The following is a 17,887-nucleotide window of genomic DNA, read 5'->3' as shown; positions in this document are numbered from 1 at the left end:
AGGGGAGCGGGAAGAGGTGGCAGCAGCATATTGAAGGATATGGGCAGGGCTGAGTGTCTGCCAAGAGAGTGCAGAAAAAAAGGCAGAATGTCATGAATGGGATACAATGTGGCTTCCTGAGAAACTCAGCCTTCATTTTCTGTAAGTTGCTAGCCTTTACGGCTGCAAAGATGTGCTCAGAATCCAGAAAGGGCAGTGGAGTAAGGTTTTCAGTGATATTTGGCGCTCTGTGTGTGTGTGTGTGTGTGTGTGTGTGTGTGTGTGTGTGGATTTCAGTATCCTTGTTTCTCCCAACAGTAGCCAAACCAGAATAAATTATGAAAGTGTTCTAAAATGTTCTAGTTGTACCATTCAGAGGTTGCAGAATTCATTCTTGGTGCAGAATTTGGCTTACCTGGGAACAGCATGTTGCATTTTTATATTATATAAAGAACACACTGCCCTGGATGTGGGCCCTGGCTTTGTGACCTTGTAAGTTGACTTAAGCTTGCTGAGAGCGTGGTGGCAATTGGCCCTTTCCAGTGCAGTGATGTGGGCCCAGTTGAAACATTCAGGCAAGCAGGGTGGTGGCTACCAAAAATCTCTTCCTCACAGTTTTGAATCTGCTCCTCAGACAGTAAAAAAAACACAGGTATTCAGCATTCTGTACAGAGAACTGTTAATTGCCCAATTCTGAGGTTCCTTGAGCTATTATGATTTTTTTAAACTTCTTCATATTTGTTACCTCTACCCTTCTTCCAATGAGTGTAGAATGGTATATATGCCTAGACGTATCACTTTAGCCCCCAAGTAGGGTATTTTCACACCCCTGGCTGCTCCCCAACCTCACTCCAAAATATATTCATGACCCTGTGACTTGGACCAATGTTTGCTCCATGAGTTTGGGCAGGGATTTGAATGTGGGGCCCCTAGCAGTCCGTCTTTCGGTCTACATACCGCATTGGTTTTTACATTGAGTCGTTTCCTTCAACACAGGGGCTCTCAAACAAGGTACTGGGTGGGCTGCCATACTGAGGCCCACCTGAAAGTGGGCTGAGACCCAGTGGTGGTCTTCTGCCCACAGCTTGAGAAGCGCTGCTCTAACACAAGTTGGTTTGAGCTTCTTGGATAAAGTGACACAAACTGTTACTAACTCATACAAGTAGACCCATAAAAATCAGTGGGATTTAGGTTGGTGATGACTAAATCTGGATCCAGCCTATAATGTCTGGTTTCTTGGACCTTTCTTGTCGTGAATAATCCTTTGTTCCTTGGGCTCTAGATGCAGCTTTGACCCATCATCAATTTGTGGCTCACCTTCCCCTTATCTGGGAGTTAGACTCATAAGCTTCTCTTCCAGCCCTTTCCATGTTAGGCTGCTGTATCACTGCTTCCTTTCTTGTCTTCTCACACAGTCCAAAGCTGCTTACGTCCTGTTCTACCAGCGCCAAGACAAAATCCACTATCCTGTTCCCCCGGCTGCATCCACGACCACCACGAGCAGCAGAGATCAGGAGGACTGTGGGGCCTGCTGCGACTCCCATCCCAGAGAGCAAGCGAGTCGGGATTTCATGGATGTGGACTGACCATGGCCCTACATGCCCTTCTCCATTTGTGGCAGGAGAAGGGGGGCGGAGGAGAGCCCTGTATCATCCTTTCCTCAGACTGAAGCTGGCGGCTGGATTCTGTCCAGGGGCTGTGGCTGTTTTCTCAGGCCTTGGAATAGGGTTAAGGCAGGGCCCTAGGACTGGAGAGATGTCCTCCCTCTGCCCCACAGTGCAGGGCCCTTTGCTTTGCACAGAGCTTTCCTACTCTGACAGGGAAGGCTTGTTTTTTTCCCCCTTCACAGGGCCAGTGTCTTGCACCAGCGTTTTCTAAGATGCAAAGGGGTGGGGAAGGGGTTCTCCTTTTATTCCTATCTCCAAAGTGGGGAGCCTTTCTCAGGAGCAGCCCTCTGACATGGAGGGGGGATTGTTGAGCGCATCATTCCTGTGAGCCCTGGCTCCTTCCTTTCCCCTGTAGCATCAGGGTGACTGCCCTTGTTTTGCTGCTCTTGATGTAGGACCCTCGCCTCTAGTTAGCCATAGCCAGCTCCTGTGCTTGGGAGGGCTTTACAAAAGGTATTCATAGCTCCTCTGTGGTCTGCAGCTAACTGAACGTTTTGCCTGAACCCCATACACTGATCATTGTATGGGGCTGGGTAAATGGCCCCCTTTCTTCCCCCTCACCTCCCAAGTGCCTCCTCCTCTCTTCTCCCTCTGCCCCACTAGAGCAATAACGGCAGTATCATCCCACTGCAACCATCTTCCTCTCTCAGGCAGCAGCCTCTGGCCTCTTACACACACCCTTCCTGGGCTTCCTTCTCCCACAGACTCCTGCTTCCGAAGTTCCTCTCCAGCGGTGGTGTTGGTCACGGGCCTGTAATGTGCTGCTGCTGAGGCTTGCACCAAAGCCTGCCTGGTGGAACTGAGTTACTTTCTGCCTGTGCGGTCTAGAGCTGCCCGGTCTGACCCCGTGGAGGAGCAGCTTCACCGCCATCTGCCACAACCAGCCCTGGAGGTTCCTCCTCAGTTGCCCCAATCCCTGGGGATGGAGTGTCACAGGCCTACTCCTTGCCCCAGGGAAGTACTGGAGTTCTTCCCCTCTGCGGAGTGTCTCCAGGGCCGCCACCGCCGCTGCTGCTGCTTCCAGGCTCAGGGATTGCGCTAGTCTGTAAATAGGTTTCTGCATGCAATGTGGCAGGTTGGGGGGAGGCACCCAGGGAGGCCGTGTGGGCCAAGCATGGGACACTCGCTGCCTGCAGGTGCATATAGAGTATTTTCTTACTTAAGGAGTTTGGGAAGAAAATTCCTTCACTTGACTGTTGGGGCTTTTTTTTTTTTTTCTTTTGAAGGTTTTTTTTGGCAGAAGAAAATATTTTTGGCATGTGGTAAAACTTGTACATAAAGTAACTTCTTTTAAATGGTATGCGGACTCTTTCTTTCCCTTCTGGGAAATGCACCCAAACACTCTCCACTCCAAGAGTGGGGGACCTTTTCTTCCTCAGAGCCAAATTCAATTTCAGAGAAGCTACCTGGGGCTGCATTGGGGGGGGGGGGGCAGGATTCCAGTCCATCTTAGTTTTAAACTCTTAGTGCCAGGAGCTCAGCCTTAGGAGAAGCACTTCAGCCATTTAAGAACCGGGGGGAGGGGACCATGCAAAACACCAAATGATTGGCAGTCAAGGGAAAGGGTGGCTGGCCATCTTGGGCACTGCATGATGTTCTCCACCCCTGCTCTACTCCTGCCTTCAGCCCCCTCTTGGAGCTAGGAACCAGGACCACTGCATCTTTTTCTGCTACAGCTTGAATACATAAGAGAATCCACTAGGCCTAGCAGCTCCTTCCCCCAAGCTAGGCCAGTCCAGCTGTAGGTCACAGCTGCTTGGGGGACAGGGTAAAGTGAGGGCAGTAGAGAATTGGCTCTTCTAGCAGACCATATAGCCACAGCTTGGACATTTCCTCCCTGACACTTTAGCAAAGGACAGGCTTCCTGGCTGCCAGCTGGCATCACAGTGGGTTTCTAACCTTCCTTGCACTAGTGATGGTGGATAGGAAACTCAATGATGGCCAACTCAGGCTGGGAGTTAAGATGCTGTGCAAGTAATTTCCACTTTGGCAGAGAGCAGATTTGCTAAAGGCGCATGGAGCAGAGGTATGCCTACTTGCAATGTCCTTATTTTGTATGAAACCAGTACAGCAGTTCTACCTCTGATTCAGCTAAAGCACACTTCCCTTGCAATCATCATTAGGGCACGCTCTTCGTTGCTGAATAGTTTGGAAGTTGGTTGTCCCTCCACTTCAGAAGGAACAGCCAGTCTTAAAAGGCTTGATTGCTACTTCTATCCCTAAGTAGAGGAGGGATATTTTTCTGTTTCAACTCAGCAAGGATCATCATCTTCTGGACATTTAACTCACAATTGGGTTATAACCTGACCTAAGGGGACATGCATCCCTGCAACCAGGGTTATCTTTTGGAAAGAGAAGGGGGGGGGAAGGGAGGGCTAGATAAAGTAGGCCTGATAGGGCTAACCATGAGCTCTTCTGTCGGAGAGTGTTCCATGGCTCACCCAACCTGAACAAAGAGTTACTGGAACTTCCTACTGGTTTTAACTTTTGTTGGAGAACCAGTCTCCTCCTCTTTCTGAATTAAAGGCATGCCTTTCCATTTAAAGTTCCACTGCCCCTGTTTTCAGGATACAGGCCATCCTATGTTCTCCCTCAAGCTGTCTCCTGCTGCCAAGCTGAGCATTGCTCCCAAGTGCCCAGGAAAATGTTCTTTCAAGGTGCTGTTGGGAAAAACCAGTAGTGTCTAAATCTAGGGTCTATCTACTGCCAGCAGCTCCCATGAAGACCCGGACCAGAACAGTAAAAAGCAGGAAGAGTTGCCAGCTGCCTCCCTTTAATAGCCAAACTGTTCTGCAGTGTACATGCAGCTCTACAGTGCAACGGCCTGAGGCATTTACGACATTCTTTCTCCAAGTGGGACAAGAAATGAAGCTTTCAGTCACCAACTTGCTAGCTCCAAGTATTCCCAGTGGCTCGGGGCACTAATAGCCAGTTAAAATGGCGCTGCTCTGACTGACCAAGTGTCAGTCTGTGGTCTTCACCTCTCTGCTGCAACCTTTTGCCTCTAAAGACAAAAAGCCATTCCACACACTTTTAACACACCATGCACGATAAGGAGAGACCTCTGCCACCTCCCAGCAGCGGGGGGCATCTCTACACACAGTTGTGCTGTAGGATTGCAGCCCACAGCTCTTGTGGACGAGATCAGGCAGGCCCCAACATCCCTGCCAACTGAAGGTCCCGCGACATCAGCTGTTCTTCTACATCCTGTAGAGCCCAGCAGTGAGAAACCAGCTCTAAAGCTTCCCATTCAGCCTGAGGGAAGAAAAAAGAGACCGCCGAGGCTGAGCCTCTGCCATCCTGCCAGAAACAGTCAAGGTATAAATTTACAGGCCAAGCAGCAAGCCTGGGGTGCAGCTGCATGCACCCGTGTCTTTGGGCAAGACACCCTCAGTGAATCTGTCTTCTCACCGCCATTGTCTGCTCTGGCTCCTCCTCCTCATCATTGCTACCACTTGCTTGCTTGACGGGCAGTGAGCCCGTGAGCAAGCAGGCAAGGGAATCTCCTGCTCCTTCTCATTGTTGTCGGGGCCAGGCTCAGAGCGAGAGGCAGGTGAATAAGCAGGTTGCAACTGGGAAGAGGAAGAAGTCCAGGGGGCTCTTGTCAGTGGGCCTCTGCTGGGGTGTGGGCCCTCAGCAGGGGCCCAACCATGCCTACCCTTGACACCAACCCTGTAAGAGAGGTCGGTGTCATCTCCCTATTGCAGATGGAGGGAGGACAGTTGAGAAAGACTTGCTTAAAGCCACCCAGTGGGTTCATGACAAAGGCAAGATTTAAACAGGGCTGACCAGCTAAGCTACTACACCAGCTCTTGGACACAAAAGCTTCTCCCATCCAGGGCAGAACATATGCAGCCCTGTCAATAAGATGGAATTGTGCCAATCAGAACCTGTATATAAGTCCCAGATTCCATCTAAGCTAGGCATGGGGAACCTCAAGCCCATGGGCAAAATCCAACCATCTTGGGGTCCCAATCAGGCCCGCTGGGTTCCTCACAGGGCCACACCCCCTTTCTCCTAACTACTGATTGTTCAGTGGTTTCCTGGCTTTTGTGCAGTCCCCCCCCACCCATTCTAAAAGGTTGACATGCCTCCTCCAAGGCTTCAGGAAAGGGCTTCAAGCTAAAATATGTGGCCAATTTTGGAATTTTGGTCCTTACCCCTTTTCCCTTAAGCCCCACCCACCACTGGAATGCAGCCCCTGAGAGCATCTTCAAAATGGGATTGGGCCCTTGGGTTGAAAAAGGTTCCCTACCCCTGATCTAACACACTTTCATGTAAGTGAAACAACTGAGGAAACAAACTAAGAGCCTTACCTTGAAGGCCTTGTTGGGATCAGGTGGAGCAGGCACAGCTGGGCCCAGGAACTGATCCTGCGACAAGAGCTGATGCTGCTCTGCAGCTGAGGAGAGAACATTCGGCGGAAATGACTCTTGAGAAAGAAAAGTTGTTTGCAGCACAAGTTGTAAGCAGAAATTCTGCAATTCAAGTAGATGCAGAGGAATTTAAGGTTGTGTCGAGATAACTGATCAGCTGCACTGAATTGAGTAAGTGCAAACTCTCTCTACAGCAGAAACACTTGACAGTTTATTGTGGCACAGGGTCCCCTATAATGGACCTACCAAGCAACACCGGAATGGTGAAAGGTAAGAAGTAGTCATGGAGGGTGGGATAAGGGGCTGTAGAGGGCAATCAGGTTCCAACATGTGACCAGTAGAAATCCTGAGATGTTGGATACTGTTCCCATGGTTTCCAATAAGTTCCCCAAAGCAGCCAAGGCACATCAGATTTATCCACAAACTGGGGATAACGCTTCACGCAGCTGACAAAGTGGGCTCTAATCCACAAAAATGTACGCCCCAAATAAATCTGTTAAGTCTTTAAAGTGCTACAAGACTTGTTGCTGGAAAAGACTAACATGGCTATCCCTCTGAAATATTTTCCTCGTAATCATAAGGGCTAGAAACTTGCTTAAAAAGAAGCTGTGATTATTAGGATGCCCTGATCTGAGCCAGATACTCAGTACAGCAATCTCATACGGAATCTTCAGCAGGGGCACAAATGTTTGCAAAATTTAAGAGCCTGGCTGGGGAATGTTGGGAGTTGTAAGACTTTTTTCTGTCTAAACATGCACAGGACTGCGCCCTAAGAGACTTTTAGGAGCTAGTTTGGAGGGAGAGAGAAATGCCTTGTGTACCTGTTTCTCAGGGGAAGGATCCTGTTTCTCAGTAATGTGTTCTGATCCCTCTCCCAGCAATTCCTGCAAAGCAATGTTTATTTGGGAGGTGACCAGAGCCCAAGACTACGAAGACACCATGGCTTTTCTGACTTGGGTGATCTCCCTCTCACAGGTGGCTGCTGGCTGGGATTCCTCAGTGGCCAAGGAAAGGCATGGCGCACAGGCTCACAGCTACGCCTGCACCACTGCCTCCTCCTGCTCCTCAATGGCTTCCATAGCTGAGCCTCAGAACAGAATGTTCTGGAAAGCCCTGCCTCAAACTCACCTCTGCTTCCAGGGAGGGCACTCAGAGGAAAGGGGCGAATAAAAAGGGGGAAATGGGGCAAAGAGCTGGGAAGAAGACACAGAGTGGGAAAAGCATTTGGGTCTAAGAAAGACAGTGAGGGGAAGAGGGGACATTGTGGAGGAAATAAGAAATGATAAACATGGGGAAGAAAAGAATGTCAACAAGGAGAATTGTGGAAAAGAAAAGAAAGTGCAGAAAGGATTAGAGCAGGCTGGACATGCAGAGAGGAGGAACACAATGTGAAATGAAGAAAGCAGAAAGAACAAAAGGAGCAGAGGGAGAGAAGTACAATAAGAGATCCAGAGGGAAAGGGTGCATATGGAAGAATGTGTCTATGAAAATGCACTTAAGGGAGGGGTGGGTGGGCTAGCTGTTTTCCCTCTCTCAAAAAATCCCATCAACCAAAGTACGAAGCCAAAATGATTGAACCTTCCCCTGTTCTCATGATCTCCTAAACAGATAATGGGGTTAGACAGAGGCTACAGGCAGAAATAATGGAAAATAAAGGCAGTTCTATATCCAAAGGCATGCAGGAGGAGGAAGAAGCCCAAACCTACAAATAGCAGCACCCATGGGAGACCGAGCATCCTGTTCCCTGGTCTTTCAGCCACCCCATCACCAGATCCATTTTTTTTTTAAGGAACTGGTGAGTACAGGACATGCTGATCATGTGGTCAATTTAGGCCAATTCAAACACTTTGACTGAAGCAGCACACATGGGTCCTCTCATGGGACTATAGCTTCACAGTTTTAATGTGGAAACCCCCTCCCCGCCCTGTGAAAACTCCCCCACCCCTGTCCTGCCCATTAAAGCAGTTTCAGGGTCTGATCTATAAAAACAGCACAATCATGAAATAAAACTGTTCCCAGAAAAAAAGCTGTACCGCTTCAAACTGTTCCTGTACTGTACCACTGGGCAAACAGGGGTGTGCCTGCATGTTTTGAATGCTCACCCATATCAAAAAACCACATCCCTCACACCTAGGGAATCCCAGAACTGGATAAAATGAGTTTCTACCACCTAGTAACCAGACTTTACCTTGGGGGGGGGGGGGGGAGAGAGACATGCCCTCCAGCCACTAGGTCCTCCTACCCAATCTGGTTGTGCTGAGTATTTTATCCAAAATTAATACCCAGCTTTCCTAATATGAGGATCGCCATGTTATTTGTTACTTCTGCTCTCTGCCTTACAAGGGACCCATGAATTCTGATTAATGCTAGAGGCATGTTTGAACAACTGCTGAGGGGGCCCAGATTTCCTTGTCCTAGCATGCCTTGCTGGAACCCATTGGCATAGTCTAAGCTAATTAGTCTGCAAACAGCTTCCTGAATTGCCACCTTATAAAGACTCTTAGGTCACAATCCTATGTAAGTTTAGACAGAAAAAAGTCCTACAATCTCAGCATTCCCTAGCCAGCCATGCTGGCTGCAGGATGCCGGGAACTACAGGAGTTTTTTCTGTCTAAACATGCATGGGATTGCGCCCTGAGGGTGAAATCCAACGCAAGTCCTACGTAAGTCAAAGTAGACCCTTTGAAATGAATGAGACTCAGGTTAGTCATGATAACTTAAGTCTCATTCATTTCAATGGATCTACTCTAAGTAGCTCTTATCTTGGATTTTACCCTAAGGGCGCAATCCTATTGGATCCGGCGCTGATACTCATAAGCCTCTGAACTCGGAGGCTTACGAGTATTTGAAGCAGAGCAGGCGGTGCGGCAGAGGCCATCGTCGCCTTCACGCTCCTCCTGCGCTGCAATTTAGCTGGACGGGCGTTTTTGCCCATCTAGCAGAGGCATCAGGAAGGGGGAGAGAAGGAGGCGGGGGAGAGAAGGAGGCGGGGGAGAGAAGGAGGCGGGGGAGAGAAGGAGGAGGGGGAGAGAAGGAGGCGGGGGAGAGAAGGAGGCGGGGGATATGGCGTAAGACATCTCCTCCCCTCCCCATCCACTGGCACACTCCCTTTCCCTTCCCTCCGAGGTCACCTTTGCAACTCTGGGGAGGGAGCAAGCACGGTTCTCTCCACACAGGCTGCGAGGGGGCAGGGAGCTCCAACTCCTGGGTCCAAGGTCAGAGCACTGTCTCCGACCTGGATCCAGGAATCCAAACTATCCTGTGGCCCCCCAGACTCTGGCTATAGGATGGCTCTCTAGAAGTCTTTAACATCTTGTGGCTGGGGCTTCCATGCTGCCTGAACCCACCAATAAGTTTATCTCCCTTCCAGTATCCTCTTCCCTGCCACTGCCACCGCCCTTTAACACTGAGCCCGAAGGCATATACTGTGGGACTCAAAAGCTAGCTCAGTGCTTTGCGATTTTTAGTTGTTCCTACCAAAGGTGTTGTGTTCGTCGTGCTATTTGAATTTTCCATCCACTTAGAAAACTAGTTGTCAGTGAGGTTTCTAGCGCAGCTCTGACATGCTGAGTTTTCTTGCACTGGATGGGGGGCGGGGGTTGTTGGGGGTGCAGATTACACCACATATGTAATCTGAAGTGATGCAGTGCAGCAGCAACTACATTCATTCATTACATGTAAATCCCGCCTTTCCTCCAAGGAGGTCAAGGTGGCTTGCATGGTTCTGCCCATTCCCTTTTGTCCTCACAACAAGCCTGTGAGGGCAGTTAGGCTGAGAGAGAGGGGGAGAGAGAGAGAGAGAGAGAGAGAGAGAGAGTGTGTGTGTGTGTGTGTGTGTGTGTGTGTGTGTGTGTGAGAGAGACTGGCCAAAAATTATCCAGTGAGCTTCATGGCTGAATGGGGATTTGAACCCATCTCCCCAGTCCTAGTCTGACACTCTCAGCCAGCCTCCTGAAAGCTGGTGCCCTCCGGATGTTTTGCACTTCAACTCTCATCAGCTCCAGCCAGGATGGCCAATGGTCAGCGATACTGGGAGTTGTAATCCAAAACATCTGGAGAGCACCATGTTGGCTGCTCTAACCACTAAGCCATGCTGGCTGTAGATTAGACCTTAGTGCCACTGCTCCAAGAACCAATCCTATTTTCTTCGTGTTATCAGCATCCCTAAATGACACAAAGAATGTGGACAGTGTTCAGCATCTCCCCCACCCTGCCTGATCTCTGTGGTTAGCTAAGTTTGCTCCTTATAGTACAGGGCTCCTTCGCGAGACCTCCCTCCTCCTGAATCCCCCTTCCCTCCCCGACATCACTTCCCCAAGCCATTTCTCACCAGTCTCCTCCCCCAGGACGAGGCTGTATACTCGGCGCAGGCCAAAAACGTTGAGGAAATACCAGGAGGCCGAACTCACCCTGGGAGGAAGAGAAGAACTGTCAGCAGGACCTGCCGGGAGAAGGACTGCCCCCAGCCACCTAGGGCAGGACCCAGGGCCAACGTCCCCATAATCCCTTTCCCATCTCCGCCCCTGCCAGGGACCAGCAGGGCCTGAGTGGAGACAGGTGCTTACCAAGAGGGGTCCAGGGAAAGCAGGTTAATTCCACGCTGCAGCATGGGCTTGAACCGCAGGGTCAGGGAGAAGGGAACCTTGGCTGGGAGGTTGGGAGGGAGAGGGGTTAGAGCTGGCCCCACCTCCTGAGAGCTCTGCTGCTGCCCCCCGGCCCCCCACAATCCCCAACCCTCCTCCCTTCCTCCCACAACACTCCTGAATCCTGATCTACAGCTCACAGCTGTCTTGTGCAGTGCCCCTCCCCCCTTCAACCCCAGATCAGCGAAAAATGCTGGATGCCCGAGCAACGCCCACAGGAACAACTCGAAGGACCAACACGCAGCTCCTGCCAACTCCTTTCAAGCCCTTCAGAGCATGACGGACACATCAGCACAGTAATCATGGCAACAACCCTGCGAGGTTGTTACTTGGGCAGGGACGGGTGAGGGTTGCTAGCTTTGCCTAAGAGTTCACAGCAGAGGTGAGGCTTGAACTGGGGCCTTCTCATGTCATGGCTCAACCACTCTGCTACACCAGCTCGCTGAGGCAAGCTCCCATCAGCCCGAGTTCTCCCCTTTGTAAAATGACTCACGCCATGGGCGAGCTGAGCGAAGAACTTTGAACCAGGCTGGATGCTCGAAGAGTTGCTAGCAACAGTCCCTAAATTATCTTATCAATTATTAAAATATTTTAATACTGTTCTTCCTACAAACGTTTCACAGGGATTTCCCCACCCTATAAACTTAAAACAAAATCCACAAAGCCAACAAATCAAAGGATGCACACGGCAACAGGAAAACCACAGAATCGAACAAGAAGCTCCAAGCTCTGCCGTTCCCGCGCCTGCGTCGATTTCCCCCTCACTCACTAGCCACAAAGCCAGAGAAGGCCCAATTGATCCAGCCTCCGACAAGGATCATGGGCAGCATGTTGACGATGTTGCCTTTCATCATCTCTGTAACCATGGTGGGGTCTGGAGGGAAGGGAGAGAAAGGATGAAGCCAGGGCTGGATCTGTGCTGAAAGCCCAGGGGAGCACAGAAAAGGCACAGAACGATACGCTGGCCAAATCTGGGTTTTTTCCCCCACTACCGCTTGCCCTACACAAGGATGGGTCTTTGAGTGTGAAGGGACACTTCTTCCTCTCCGCTTCCTGCTGGCGGTGGGATTCCTCAGCGTGATTATCTCTGCTACCAAGGCCAGGAAAGCAAAACAGAGCCCACTCCCACCCTCACTGCCCTGCCAGCCTTGGCAGAGCTGCTGCTCATGACCCGAGACTGCCACCCTCGTTACCTGTCAGTGGGTTTCGGGGCTGCACCTTACGTCTCGTTTTGCGGAAGAAGCCGCTTTCAGGATCAGTGAAGTGATGCTTACGCATGAGGAAGCCCTGAAAAAATAAAGAAAGCCACAAAAGCCGGGATGAAATGAAGGTGTTTTCAAAAAAGAAGGATAAAGACACCAAGCATTGATAAAACCCTGCTGTCTCCAACATACTGCCTCCGGTCAGTCTTAGTGCCTGCCAAGCTCCCTGCCCCACCTGATTTTTTTTATTTACATAAGCAGGGGCATCGTTAGGGAAGGGCCCACCTATACAAGGGCCCCAGATGTTTTTTGAGCTGTGCCCTGGATCTTTTGAGCTGTCCCAATTGCCTTTTTTTTTTTTTTACATTTTCCCCATAGACTTGCATTGGAAAACAAAAATGGCCATAACGTTTTTAGTGTGTATGAGAAATACATGAAATTTGGAAGCTTGGTAGCCTCTATGGAGCTGATTGAATATGGCAAATTTTAGTTAGTTAGGTCCAATGGCTTTTGTGCTAGTCACAGGTAAAATTTGCTATTTTCAAGAAAATGTATCAAAGCAAAGAGCTATTTCTTTTTGTGCTTCCACATATGTGCATGGAATTTGGGGACTTGCAGCCCCTATAGAGATGACTGAGCCTGTCAAATTTCAGACAGTTAGGTCCAGTGGCTTTTGTGCTAGCCATGTGTAAAGTTTCCTTTTCTCAAAGTCTAAAACAAAAAGTAAAAACTGTCAAGCCACCCAGGGGATTAGGGATCCTAATCAGAAGTTGTTTAAGGTGACCATTAGGAGGTCACTATCCCTAATCTCTGGTGTAGGTTTTTTTTGAGGTGCAAAAAAACCTCTCTCCCCCTACTTTTCTGCTTTTAGATGCTCACTGTTGGGAGCTTGCCTGCAATGAAATTTTGAAGAGGGAGAAGGAAAGAAAGAGCTCCATGTGAAATACTGGTATTTCACACCGCATTTGATTTTACTGCCCCAAACTGGAAACTTTGACTTCTGCAGAAGTTTAGTTGCTTCAGCACAGCAAAGGATCCAATCAGCCTCCACAAACCTCTTTCTCCCCCTCCACTTTAATTTCTCCTAAATAGCTGTAGGACTCAAATAATCCCAAAGGGAGGGCTAGGACTATGTGGCGTCATGATCGAGAAACTGCTGGGGCTTTTAAATAGGTTCTACAATTTTAAAAAAGCTAGAAAAAACCCTCAGCCACCTCACCTCATAAAGTTAATTTAAGTACTGCAATCCTTACAAACCCTCCACAGCCTCCTAAATTCCTCTGAAGTACTACCTCTGAAAGGAGCCACTTGGCTTACGGAATTCTCTCTACCCCCCGCAACCCCTTGCACATTTCCAATCACTATTCTTTTTTTCTCCCTTGTTCTTTCTCTTTCTTTCTCTTCTTTATCCACCCAGAGCATATCTTGGGGAATTCTTAAAGGAACTTCTCTTCGGCCGGCAAGAGAAGTTCTGAACTGTATTTGACTTTATACAGGCAAGAGGGCTGGTTTTTCTCCTTCTCCTCACTCAAGTCTTTGAGAAGAGTGGGTTCACATGGTCGCAGAGAAACAAATCTGGGGCTGTTTTATGTGTCAGTTGCCATGATCCAGCAATAGGAAGAGCCGTAGCTCAGTGGCAGAGCACATGCTTGGCATGCAGAAGGTCCCAGGTTCAATCCCCACATCTCCCGGTAGGCCTACCAAAGAATCCTGCCTGAAGCTCTGGAGAGCCGCTGCTGCCAGTCAGTGTCAACAATTCTGCACTAGATGGGCCCAGGGTCTGGCTCATTATAAGGCAGCTTCCTATGTTCCTATGACCAGAAAGCTTTAATTAAAAAATAGGAGTTTTTGGTTTGTTTTTTAAGTGGAGGGGAGATAAATATTGCTAAATATTGCTCATTTATGCAATCCAGTATGCAAGCCAGTATGTATGGCTACTGAGAAGTCCCTTTATGTTTAATGAGGCTTACCCTCTGGAAAGTGTGCATAGGATTCCAGCACGAGTTACTTTTGCAGGGAGGTTTGCACCTTGATGTTCTACATGTTTACTCAGAAATAAGTCCTGAGTTGTGAGCATGGTACTGCAAGCTTAACACAGTGCCTACCCAATTCCATCCAATGAATTGACTACCCTTTCACCTCAGTCTTATGCATGTTTGGTCATTTGTGGCTTTGGGGATGTTTTTCATGAATTCTAGCTTAATTGGTGAGGGAAAGGCACTTAGTACAGGCTCAGAGTTTCTCCATAACTTAGCCCCAGTTTTGAAAACAGACTCATTGGCTGAATCCTGGTGAAGTCTTGGCACAAATGAAGTTATGGGGAGGAAGATACAATGAGAGCTTGTGCATAAAAAGGAGGAGGTAGAGAGGAGTTGCATGAAACAAGACATCTGTTTTTATGAAGAGTTGCTCGAGGGTGGTAGGATGAGGAGGGATGGTTGCATGGAGGGGAACAGAATTGGCAGAGGGAGAATCTAAGTGCCCAGTGGTAAAAGAAAAACATTCTGCACATGCTCAGAGGCACTCTATATTTAAGAACATAAGAAGAGCTATGCTGGATCAGACCAAGGGCCATGTAGTCCAGCATTCTGTTCACAGAGTGGCCAACCAGATGCCCACGGGAAAACTCACAAGCAGGACATGCGTGCAATAGTACCATCCCACCCATGTTCCCCTGCTGCTAACATTGGTGAAATGTAAATAAATTTTAGTAATTCTAAATTTGCATGCATATATATCCTTGAGAAACTCTGCAGGTTTCTTGCCTGGGGGACACCTCTAATGACCTGTGCATTTTCATACCAATCTATCCAAAAACTATTGGGAAGGAGGTGAAGGGAAGGGAAAGCAAATCACTTCCTCCTCCAAATTGGAGAACTCCCCTTCCACACGAACTGCTGCACCTATCCTTCTGAAACTTTGCTGGTTTCTTACTTAGGGACACCTCTAGGCTGTCTGTAATTTTCAGAACAATGGTCCACAAGGAACATAGGGAGATAAGTATGTCCTCTTTTGGAGGCCTCAAGATGTCAAGGCCACCCTTGCACAAAATCCCTTGTGGCTATCTTTCTGAAATTTGACAGACATGATCTTCTCTGATACAGCAATGAATCATGAAATTTTTATCCAATTCTTCCAAGGAACTAAAACGTTACTGGCAGTTCCCTTTAAAAGAAAATCAAAATATAAACCCTGCACCTATCTTTCTGACATTGGGCAGGTGTCTGGACACTGGCATAGTAGCCCCCTTCTAGGGGGCTACTATGCCTGAAATTATCATCCAGTTCTGACCAAGAGAAAAAAGTTAGGTTTTTTTTCTAATTTCCCATAGTAGTCAACAGGAAGCATAAAGATAAATTTTTCCAAACATTGACTCAGGATTGGTGCTGAGCTGAAGTGGTCCGACTACAAATTGGCCAGAGCAGAAGCAGGATGTTTTCCAAAATGCTGAATCAGGGCCTGAGTTGAAGTGGGGTGGGGAGTCAGTGCACATTTCTTATGTATGTATGTATGTAATACACACACACACACACCGCATGCATACACCCCCCCCCCACACACACACACTAGACGTGCGCTTAGACTCGTTTGTGTGTGTGTGTGTGTGTGTGTGTGTGTATGCAAATTTGTGTTATGGGCCTGTGCCCCGGATCTTTTAAGAACCTAGCAATGCCCCTGCCCCAGAGGCATTCTTAGAAAATAAAAAGGGCTGCCCAGCCACCCAGAAAAAAGCTGGGAATAGAATAATCCTGGGAGGCTAGAGGGTTTTTCTGGTGAGGGAGACTTGGAGTGGAGGCACCTGGGAGGCTAGAGGGGTGTTTTGCCTGTGCCTTATGTGTGGTTGCGTGTGTATTTTGCCCTGGGTTGGTGGTGTGTGTGTGCGCGTGCATGTATTTTGCCTGGGTTTGTGTGGTGTGGTGTGGTGTGTGTGGTTGCATGTGTATTTTGCCTGGGTTTTGTATCACATATGTGTTTCACCTGTGTGTGTTTGTGTTACTCTGAACATCTCCAGTTTGCCTTCTATAAGACAGGAATTTAGTAGTGAATTGTGGGGGCAAATGTGTGATTTGGCATTTGGGTCTCAGGTACCACCTCAGACTTGTATCCAGTTTCTTGGTTAAGTTATTTGTCTGAGTGTCATCAGTTTTCCTTCTGTGAAATAGGTGCTCTGAAATAGAAAACTGTGGGTTCAAAAAGAGGAGTTTTGTGTTTTGGTGCTCAGACGCTACCTCTGCCTTGTAGTTGGGTTTTTGGGCAAATTACTTTTCTTTTAGCCTCACCAGTTTGCCTGCTGGGAAATGGGTGTTTTGTGACACGCCCACCATGGCAGTCATTTTGTGAGAGCACCCATGACACTCAAATTCCAAATCTGTCCACTGACCTGAAAAGGTTGGATACCTCCGATATAACCCTTTTAGAGTGCTCAAAGTGCTTTGTTTGCATATCTCAGATATCTTTACAACATCTTATTATAAAGTAGATCAGTATCTTAGGCTTGCCTCAAGCCACCTACTGGGGACATCTCTAACAGCCCAATCCTACGCATATGTATTCAGGCAAAAGGCCTATGTGTTCAGTGGAGCTTACTTCCAGGTAAGCATGAATGAGGGTGTAGGCTTAGAGGCATTTCATGACGAGGGCTGCCATTTCTGGTTTTGGATAGGGTGAGTGGAGAGAGAAGTTCAGAGGCCTTTCAGTCTGTTCACATTTACATCGCAAATCTATACTTTGAAAACAACAACATTGTACTTTAAGAGTATTTGTTTCAGTTACTTTTGCACCCCTCAAGCAAAGATATAGTAGATGTTCATGAGGAAGAATCATATATAAGATGAAACAGAGGGGGCAAAAAAGGTGCCCCCTCCCCTAAAAGACATCTTTGAACTCTGTGTTAGCAAGGGTGGCAGAGGGAGAAGAAATTTCTCTTCTCTCCTTCAAATCCTAGCATTAGTTGTTCTCCAGGCAAGCAGATAAACAGTCAAAGCAACCACATAAAAACCCAACCCTTGCCTTGCATGAATGAAATGGCTCTGATGTTAATCCATATACTAAAACACATCAGAAAATCTAGAGCGAGACAATGCCTAACGCCCATTATTTTAAACTTCTTCATTACTCTGACCGTTATCATACAGCTGAAAGCGTGAAACGCTTTCTCTCCTGAAATAGATTCGAGGTTTCCACTGAGTGCAATTAATAATCATGTGCCATTTGATCACTGGCTTGTGCGTGGAAAAGAAAACACAGTGCCAGTTTCGTATGCTCAATGTTAACCACAGGAAGTCTGTGTTCAGATTTTAATGAAGAACTTAAAATGTTGCACGCTCAGAAATACTTCTCCTCCAAGTATTTATCAAACTCCCTTTTAAAGCCATCCAAAATGGTGGCCATCACTACATCTTCAGTAGTGAATTCTATAGTTTAACTATGTACTGTGTGAAGTCCTTCCTTTTATCTGTCCTGAATCTCCCGCCAATCAGCTTCATGGGATAAGCTTGGGTTCTAGTATTATGGGAGATGGAGAAAAAGAAGTTGGCCATCCCTGCTCTAGACCATCATTTTATTCTAGTAAAGATGCTAATATCTAAAATCAGGACAAGTCAATCTGGAGCTTTTTGTTAGCTCCTTGAACTGATCTCTTTAGCATTTGAACAGATGTGGGGGCGGGGCAGAGATGAAACATTGGGTCAGTGTCTTGCACCAAATGTAAGGCAAAAGGGCATCATATGTGCCTGGTTTATAACTGTATGCTTGGTGAGAAGGACTATCCCAAGGAGCATGTGATGGGTGTCTACCTGGGGTGCAAGGAGTGGGCAGGTCTTCAGGAAAGGTTTGCCCTCATGTTCTCTCTCACCTGATGAGTTAAGTACCGTCCATTTTCTCTCAAGAGGCGGCTACGACCCAGAATCTGCCTGACAAACGAAGAGCACTCAAATCACTTGTAATTCCAAAATTATTTGGATAGTACAAGTTATGAAATCAGATCTTCAAGCCAAACCCACCACCAAAAGGCAGAGCCA

General features: G+C 48.0%; 3 protein-coding genes across 28 annotated transcripts in view; 1 reads left to right on the top strand and 2 right to left on the bottom strand.

Moving 5' to 3' along the window:
• USP11 (ubiquitin specific peptidase 11) overlaps window positions 1-2,939 on the top strand; it is a 28,465-nt gene extending 25,526 nt beyond the window's left edge. For all 3 annotated transcript variants that reach the window (XM_084836307.1, XM_084836305.1, XM_084836304.1), the window contains one exon: window positions 1,395-2,939. In XM_084836307.1, the coding sequence (XP_084692433.1) occupies window positions 1,395-1,565 (171 nt within the window). In that variant the 3' untranslated portion in view covers window positions 1,566-2,939. The remainder of the gene's footprint in view (window positions 1-1,394) is intronic.
• Window positions 1-17,887, bottom strand: part of LOC146353374 (synaptonemal complex central element protein 1-like) — a 615,017-nt gene that overhangs the window by 519,210 nt on the left and 77,920 nt on the right. The gene's annotated exons all lie outside the window — the stretch shown is intronic.
• LOC146353378 (ER membrane protein complex subunit 3-like) overlaps window positions 1-17,887 on the bottom strand; it is a 41,337-nt gene that overhangs the window by 22,215 nt on the left and 1,235 nt on the right. For 7 of the 24 annotated variants that reach the window (XM_084836349.1, XM_084836353.1, XM_084836348.1 and 4 more), the window contains exons 2-7: window positions 17,722-17,779; window positions 11,859-11,952; window positions 11,435-11,539; window positions 10,588-10,669; window positions 10,353-10,432; window positions 5,963-6,048 (exon numbers count right to left, since the gene is read on the bottom strand). In XM_084836349.1, the coding sequence (XP_084692475.1) occupies window positions 5,963-6,048; window positions 10,353-10,432; window positions 10,588-10,669; window positions 11,435-11,539; window positions 11,859-11,952; window positions 17,722-17,779 (505 nt within the window). Of the gene's footprint in view, window positions 1-2,881; window positions 4,902-5,962; window positions 6,125-6,843; window positions 6,907-10,352; window positions 10,433-10,587; window positions 10,670-11,434; window positions 11,540-11,858; window positions 11,953-17,662; window positions 17,780-17,887 lie in introns of those variants that run through there. The other 17 variants (XR_014788051.1, XM_084836352.1, XM_084836351.1 and 14 more) reach the window with 13 other exon arrangements.

The sequence above is a fragment of the Heloderma suspectum genome, chromosome 2, assembly GCF_057233095.1.
Source record: "Heloderma suspectum isolate Gila_16-S chromosome 2, 16-S_ref, whole genome shotgun sequence".
In the NCBI taxonomy this organism is placed as follows: Eukaryota; Metazoa; Chordata; class Lepidosauria; order Squamata; family Helodermatidae; genus Heloderma; species Heloderma suspectum.
The sequence above is the reverse complement of the archived record's forward strand: the minus strand, read 5'-3'. Positions and strand labels throughout refer to the sequence as shown.